Raw genomic sequence first — 8,925 nt, forward strand, 5'->3', positions numbered from 1 at the left:
ATATAACTATTTAACTGATTCCTACAGAAATTACAATGTCATTATAGGTGGAGTACTGAATATTCCATGCACCTAAACATGCTTTTTTTAAAACTCGGCACACCCGCTTGAATATTAAACTTATATAATTTTTCACACTTCTAATTGTTATGTTCTTTGGTTTGGTTCTCAGACTTCATATTCCACTGAACAGTTTAACCAATAATGGTGATAGGCAGTCTCCTTGTCTAACACCTATTTTATGCAGAATAGTTCAGAAATTTCTCTTCTAAACTCCACCTTTGATGTTGTGTTGGTTGGAATAAGTTCCATTCGTTTAATTAGTTTTGGATGGTGTCCAAATTCCTTAAATTTTTTAATACAGGAGGTCTACGGAGACAGTCGTATGCCTTCTTAAAGTCTACAAATGTTTATTTGCTACAATAATCACTAGTGTGACTATATACTGACAACAATGTACATGTCGAATGGAGAAAGTCTAACTCATCTAGTAAAATGGAAGCAGTATCTGGCATTTCCTGAACAAGTGTTATAGGCCCTCTGCAGTTACTAATCTGTATAGATGATTTATGAAACAATGTGAGCAGCCTTGTTAGACTGTTTGCAGATGAGGTTGAATATTTAAACAAGGTATCTGTATGGTGTGAAAAGTATCAACTGACTCTAAATAATGCAAAGTAGAGGTCATGCACATGAGTACTAAAAGGAATCCATTAAATTTCAGTTACATGATAAATCACACAAATCTAAAGAGGAATCCATTAAATTTCAGTTACATGATAAATCACACAAATCTAAAGGTGTCAATTCAACTAAATACCTATGGATTACAATTATAAACAACTTAAATTGGGATGGTCACACATATAGTATTGTGGGGGAGGTAAACCAAAAATTGCATTTTATTGGCAGAACACTTAACAGATGCAATAGATCCATTAAAGAGACTCATAAACTATGCTTGTCCATTCTCTTCTGCAGTACTGCTGCATGCTACAGGACCTGTTCCTGGCAGGATTGATGGAGAAAAAAAAAAAAGTTCAAAGAAGGGAAGCTCATTTTCTGTTACTGCAAATAATGGAGTAAGTATCAAGGTTATTACAGGTGAGTTGGGATGGTAATTATTAAAACCAAGGCATTTTTCAGTGCAGTAAGGTCTTTTCACCAAATTTCAACCACAACTTTCTTCTGAAAATATTTTATTTCTACATAGGGAGAAACATTGTAATAAGAGATATCAGAGCTCACATGTAAAGATTTAATTGTTCGTTTTTCCCTATCGCTTGTGTTTGTGTGTGTGTGTGTGTGTGTGTGTGTGTGTGTGTGTGTGTGTGTGTGTGTGTGTGTAATTTTGCTCTCATTCGATAAAGGATTACTCCAAACGCTAGCAAGTTTTCCTCCTCTTTCTTGTGTGCCTGTTGACAACTCAATAATTCTGCTTTCCAGTAAGTGATTCCCTTTAATCCAAATGTGTTCTACCACAAATTCCCTGCAACATTTAGAGGAGTCAAGTAGGTGAAACTGATTTAAGTGCCCAAGCGCGAAATACAGTAGAGCGAAGTAAGAGGTTTTTGAACATCTGTTTGACAGTGATGGCATGATTTGTTCATTGTGTCAAATCTAACATTTAACTGGTGCCAGAGATTTCTTTGCTTTGAACATTTTTATGCTGCAGTCCACAAACAGTGTTGGTTGGGTGGCTGGTACAAGAGGACAAAATAGTGAGGTCATTGGTCCCACTGGATTAGGGAAGGATTGGGAAGAAAACTGGCCATGCCCTTTGAAAGGAAACATCCCTGCATTTTCCTGAAGATATTTGGAGAAATCACAGAAAACCTAAATTAGGGTGGCTGGACGTGGATTTTAACCATCTCACAAACAGTGTAAATGAATAAAAACAAACCAGTATGTCATTACAGTAGTAGTGCACCACTTTCTAATTATTAACATTGCTGTTGTGTGTTACTTTCTTTGGATTTTACAGATAGCACTGTTAAAATAAAGAACACTTGCAGGAGATGCCCTATTCTCCAACATTAAATTGTAAGTATGAAACAATTAACTTCATTTCATAATAATTCTACAACTGCTTAGGTTTATTCATTTTGATTTTGAGGCGTGTATACAGTGATATGACAGAAGTCACAGGACAGCGACACACACATATATAAATGGTGGTAGTATCAAATGCACAAGGTATAAAAGGGTAACACATTGGTGTAGCTCTCCTTGTACTCAGCTGACTCAAGTGAAAAGCTTTCCGATGTGATTACGGAAGCACAACAAGAATTAAATGTGGAGTGAGACATTTGTTTTTGAGAATCGTTAGGGAATTCAATATTCCGAGAGAAGGCTGATAGCCTTCACTTAGCAACTGGGAGCAGCAGCACTTGTGAAGAGTTGTTGATGATAACAGATAAGCAACACTGTATTAAATAATCAAAGAAATCAATTTGGGATGACCAACAAATGTATCCATTAGAAGAGTGTAATGAAATTTGGCATTAATCAGTTATGGCAGCAGACAACTAACGTGAGTGCCTACGCTAACCGCATGACATCACCTTCAGCACCTCTACCAGGCTTGTGACCAGAAGTGTTGCAGGTGCAGTATTTTGTGCACGAACTGATCTCCTGATTAAGTCCCATAAATGTTTGTTGAGATTCATGTTGGGTGATCTGAGTGGCTAAACCATTTGAGCAAATGATTTGGCCAGCTAGATCACCCGACATGAATCTCAACGAACATTTATGGGACATAATCAAGAAGTCAGTTCGTGCAAAAAATCCTGCACCTGCAACACTTCTGCAGTTACAGACGGCTATACAGGGAGTATGGCTAAATATTTCTGCTGGAAACTTCCAACTTGGTGAGTTCATGCCACATTGAGTTGCTGCACTACACTGGACAAAAGGAGGTCCGATGCGATATTAGGAGGTATCCCATGACTTTTGTCACCTCAGTATATAGAGGCAGAATATCAAAATGAAAATACTGTTAAAATAATATTGAACATATATGTGGGTGAGCTTGACATATTACATACTCATATTAGTTACTGTTTGTCACATAGAAGTGTTCTGGAACAAGATTTCAAAATACGTTGAGCAGAGTGGTCCACACCCTCTTCCCTCACCATCAACATGCTATGAAACGGCATTAGGCAGCTGCAGTGGACTGGAAGAGTTGCAATTGTCTGTGACAAGTAGAAAGGCCACCAGAGTACATTAGTGTTGTTTGGGCTTAGAGTTATTAACAGGTCTGGTAGGCTACATACGAGGCATAACATTGTCCGATATTGAGTGGTCACAGAAGGACAAAGAAATACTGTGTATTTGTGCAAGAGTTTTATCTGCACCTAACAGTGTTTGAAATGGGCCTCATCATGAATCTCCACTCAGTCACCTAGTTGAATCATGCAATATATAGATTTTTGCGGCATTCAGATGTGGTGCAATGGATGTTTAACTGCTTGGGAGCATGAGGGCAGGTATACTCTTTGTCACAGTTCTAGTCAACCATGTCTGACCACCACAAGCGAGGATCTCCATATTCTGCACCAGACACATTTCAACCCTTCACATCTGCCCCCAAGAACAAATAACTGACTCATTGCAGCACTCTGTACTATCCCACACCATTAGGCAGCAACTAGCAGTAGCTGGACTAGGTAATTACTGTCCCATGTTTAGGTTGCCGTTAACATAAAGAACTGTGTTTGGAGTGGTGCTGTGACCAAGAAACATGGACTGCTGATGAATGTGGCTGCACTGTGTTGAGTGATGCACTACCCCAAATGACCATAGTTGGCGAGTGTGGCAGGGACCTGGGCAGTGTTCCCATTCTTCCAACTATTTGGATAGGCACACTGATGTTAAGCCTGGCATCATGGTGTGGAGAGCCATAGGTATGGCTTCAGGTCACAGCTGATGGATGACTTGAGTGTAACCTGATGGGACAATGGTACATCACGGACATCCTGCCTCCTTATGTTGCTTGTCCACACAGAGCATGTGTCTCTAGCAGCTGTCTATGTGTTGTTGGGGTACTCCCATTGCCATTAAGATCCCCACATCTGTCTGTGATAGAAAGTGTGGGACCAGCTTTGACACCAACATTCAGGATATCAATGACACATTTGAACAGTTGTGGTCAGCTCTCATACTGCTAAGTTCTTTGTAAATTTGACTATATTGTTCTTCACTTTTTTTTGTCAAGCAGTGTAGCTGACTAAGTCAAATAAGAGGAATACATAAAACATTGTATTGTTAACATCAAGTAATACATGCAATTTTCAAATAGGAGGAGGACGAGATTAGTGTTTAATGTCCCGTCGACAACAGGTCATAAGAGAAAGAGCACAAGCTTGGATTAGGGAAGGATGGGGAAGGAAATCAGCCATGCTCTTTCAAAGGAACCACCATGGTATTTGCCTGAAGCAATTTAGGGAATTCAAAGAAAATCTAAATCATGATGGCTGGACATGGGTTTGAATTGCCATCCTCCTGAATGACAGTCCAGTGTGCTAACCACTGCGCTACCTCGTTCGGTGTAAATGTCAGATTTTGAAGATAGATTTTCCCTGGAAAGATGATTCCACTAATTACTATTCTAGTTCTTCTGTATGATAATGTTATTAGTTTGCTAATTTCATAAAAAAGAATAATGTTGATAAAAATTGCCACTGTAATTGTGTTAAATTCCAAGCAAATGTTAATACAAGTCTTGTAGGGAGATAATTTCGGTTATAAAATTGTAATTATATTGTAAGTTTTAACAAAGTAATAAAGAATAACCTCACTGTTAAATGGTTATATAAATGACCACATGCTCAGTTAGGAGACTTAGAAGTAGTTGGTATGGAATTAAGTATAGTTGTTAATGAAAGGTTAGGTAATGGAGAAGACGAGAATCTACAAATAAATCACAAAAGATGATAAAGAATATTGGTTGCGGGAAAGTTTCTGAAATGTCATAAGAATCACTGCCGAACCCTTACCAAGTTTTACTCTTGTAATGTAAAATTGGCCAGAAGTTGGAAACAGTGTTTAACAAGACTCATCCGACTAAATGATTTTCTTCGATTGCTTAATAGACCAGGTTTCATGACTTTGGCGCCAAGCTTTCTGGGTACGGGCATTTGCAACACCAATGAGTAGTTTTGGAATTCTAGGTTGCCCTGCAGAGACATTCCTGTAGCTACCTTCATGCTGCTTTGGTGCTGACAGGATTCACAAGTGCAACATTCAGTTCTGCAGTGACTTCTGCAGCTGTCATCCTTTTATTCTTCCATCATAATCCTCTTAAATGACCATTTGCCATGATCACTCAACGCACTTTTGTCTGCATTGTGATTTGTGGAAGATGTTTCTCCACTTTTCCTGTATAAAAGATCGATCTAAGGTGCCTCTTGAAACACCAAGCCCTTCAGCTATCTTGGTCACAGAAGCACTCACCGTACAAGTAGCAACAAAATGCGCATGTTTGACTTAGCTCTGATATAATGCATTCACTGTCCTGACTACAACTGGGTGCTTGCAATGTATTGCGGATATTGCACAAGCACTGTTAATGGTCAAATACAACAGCACAAGCTGCAGGATTGGCTAGCATCTACATTTAATTTCAAGATTGCATTTTTCAAGGTGTTTCCAAATTTTTGTCAACCACTGCAGTTGTTGTCCTAATGCTATCAAAATATTACTCATAATGCAGACATACTTGGTAGCACCATGTTGTCTCTTTATCTGGTGAAGCACTCAGAGTCCACAGGAACACTTCATTTACAAACCAGCCAATTTGTGGTGTCCTGCAGATATATTTGGTGTCAAAATAGACACTGTGCAGCCTATACACTCATACTGGAAAATCATTTTTCTATAAAAATACTGATTTATCAAAACATATTAGATCCTGCCACTCAAGACCAATACTGTCCTTGACAGATAAAAGGGGACAGTAGACGTTCATTATGAAGCTTCTCCTAGGAAGCTGCATGCTTGCTTTCTAGTTTGGCCTCGTGAAGCAGTTGCCAAATCATACCCACTGACCCAAAAACACAGTAGTATGTACAACTGCACCATGCTATTTCTGGTAATGCAAGTTTACAAGCAGCTTTATTACTCTGTCGATATAGATCTACAAATGGAATGAGAATGTAAGAATACAATGCACAAGTTACCATACTGTGAGGGTAGGGTATGTAGCAGTTGTTTCAAATGTAATGTTTCCTGTAGTATTTTATTACAAATAAATTATATTGTTTATCATAATTATTACTATTAAACAGCATTAAAGACAACCATGAAGACTTCTCAGGTCATCAATTCTTCCAAAGTCATGAGTACCACAGTTCTCTTACATTGGTGGGCTAGTAGTAGAAAGTGTCACAATCGAATTTCTAGGCTACTGCCAGTTTTATCATCCTTAGCCAGAATGACCCTCAGTTTACGACATTTGTATTTGCCAACAATTTGGCTGCCATGGAGATTAATCTGAGCCAACTGCTATTGTGACAAACATGTCTGCACCCAAAATTATAAGTCCACAACGTACCAACAATGAAGGCTGTGGCAGTTTGAACAGGAAATTCTCTTCTGTTTAAACAGATGATTGCTTTATGTGCATGTCAAGTTTTTATTCTTGTTTCTAACCTCTCTCAGCTGCTGGGATGGAATAAGGGAGGGTGAGAAGTGGTGGCAGCAATAGCAGTGGTAGCAACAGTGACGAGGGAGGGGTGCAGGGTTTGTTGGTTTCTTCATACAAGGATAATAACCATGACTGCAGGTGTTGGCAGCGATCAAATAAAATAGATTAAAACTGTGTATTGTACCAGAATTTGAACCTGAACCACTACAGCTTTTATCAAAATTTTGACACTAACTCAGAATGACACATTCCTTATTTTTACCTAAAAAAATTCATGTAGGATGATAGTGGCTCCAGTGGTGAACATATAACTTAACAACACTCCAAGCGTAACATTTTTTTGGTGGTTACACCTAGCTTAATAATAAATTAAGAAAAAAACAAATAGGATTCTACATGGAGTGTTTACTGGAAAAAAATCTGACGAATGAGATTTATTGAACATGAGATTTATATAACAAATTAACAAAAGGCACAGAAAATTAAAAATAATTTATTACCTCATCTGATATGTTTATCTTGAATGGTCTTATTGATCTGTCGACTGCCTGAGGCTGGCCTGGACCCCACCATTGAGGTTTAATTTCCGGAAGTGGTGGTACTTGTGATATGTATGTCCAAAATATAGCACTGAACAGCCCCAGTGTGCTTACAATGAAGAATCCGTATCTTCCTACGGCGCCCATTCTGAGGGAAAGTTAATTGTAGAGTTTATATTTTCTAAAAGACCAAAAAAGACCATTTATTATGTACACAATTGGTGCTGTCAAATGAAACAATGTAGGTAACATTACTACCCTATTCGCCAGTTTGAGTTTTTGTACAGTAATATGTATGCTTGAGACATTGGATTACGTTGACTTGTCCTGTTTACAAGCACATACATTGCACAAAATGTAATCAAATAGGACCAAGTAAAAGTCAATCAATCTGCTAGGAGGAAAAATCTAAATGCGAAACTTCATGAGGTCACTAATACTGACTTAGTTTCTTCGTTCTCTTGAGGTTAAATACGGTTTTTGAAACCTCCATGTTCAGGTGTCAAACCATTCTGAATTACTGCCTAGGCACTACACTTAAGAAATTAATCTCTTAGGTCACAAAATACATATACCAACTGAACGGACACCACCATAAAATCATAGCGAAAACATCCGTAATAAAGTATTTCTTACAAAGGCAGATCTCGGAAATTTAGATGTGGGCTGCACTGATACCGGCATATCAGCAGAAATATTGCTTATCACAAAACAATAATTTTTCTTGCATTTAACGCTTTGTGAGACAGATACAAACGCAGGTGCTCTTAACGGCAAGTGTTATTTCGATAGAAATTATGTTTTTACGTGCATCTTTTTGGGACCTCGTACCTTTAAAAGAACAAACTCTTTTTCACTGACAGTGACAGCTATGGTTTACTCTTGTTTCAGTGTCTAACTATGCTTCTTAATCAAGACATTACAACAGGTGACTCAGCATACGTCAAGTACTGGCAAAGGCAGAACCTAACTATACCTCCTTATCACGAATGTTATTAAACACTTTTTGAAACTCAGTGACGTATCCGTGTCGCGCTGTTCTGTCGATATGTTACGTTTCATTCGAAACATCGATACAAGCACATACAGTGCAGCCCTTTGCGCATCATCGATATAAATAATATTCATACATACACATATGTTTTCTATGTTACTATGTCCATTTCATTTTTATTAAAAAGCTGGGCATTTGAAAAAGTTTAGGAAAACTGGGACAATTAAGGAAAAAAAACAGTGCAAAAAGTGTACTGAACTAATTTAATAGGCCTAGAAGCTTACCGCTGTGTCAATGCCCTCAGATGTTCCCAAATGACTTTTCACAATTGTTCTGCTGCACTATTACTGTACATTTCACTCTTATGTATTTTATCACGAAGTGTATTTTCGAACTAGCAGCATGCTGCAGGTGAAAAATAGGTCAGCAACTTGTCTTATAATTAAAGTAAGTGGTTGTAACTCCGTCATAAGTTGCATTGAGAAGTATCTATTTTTTATTTCTTGATGGTGATTGGCATCGGACACCTGCGTCCATTTTCAAACCATCCGTGCTGTAAGTGTGACAAATACAGGCGATAGCCCGTGTACAGAAACTGACCCTGTAGTAATGAAAGCAGCTGCAGGTGTATAAAGATAAAGGAAATTTTAGGTAGTTCCCCTGGAAGAGGTACTGGCCAACTTTTGCAGGATGAACTAGGATCAGAACACCAGGTCACCAATTTTTTTAAACCTAGTGCTGGT

General features: G+C 38.2%; 1 protein-coding gene across 4 annotated transcripts in view; it reads right to left on the reverse strand.

Moving 5' to 3' along the window:
• LOC126469960 (juvenile hormone epoxide hydrolase 1-like) overlaps positions 1 to 8,233 on the reverse strand; it is a 64,675-nt gene extending 56,442 nt beyond the window's left edge. The window contains exons 1-2 of one of the 4 annotated variants that reach the window (XM_050097406.1): positions 8,020 to 8,233; positions 7,150 to 7,336 (exon numbers count right to left, since the gene is read on the reverse strand). In XM_050097406.1, coding sequence (XP_049953363.1) covers positions 7,150 to 7,335 — 186 coding nt within the window. In that variant the 5' untranslated portion in view covers position 7,336; positions 8,020 to 8,233. Of the gene's footprint in view, positions 1 to 7,149; positions 7,370 to 8,019 lie in introns of all 4 variants that reach the window. The other 3 variants (XM_050097395.1, XM_050097378.1, XM_050097387.1) reach the window with 3 other exon arrangements.
• Between the last annotated feature and the right edge of the window lie 692 nt (positions 8,234 to 8,925).

This window comes from Schistocerca serialis, chromosome 1, assembly GCF_023864345.2.
Source record: "Schistocerca serialis cubense isolate TAMUIC-IGC-003099 chromosome 1, iqSchSeri2.2, whole genome shotgun sequence".
In the NCBI taxonomy this organism is placed as follows: Eukaryota; Metazoa; Arthropoda; class Insecta; order Orthoptera; family Acrididae; genus Schistocerca; species Schistocerca serialis.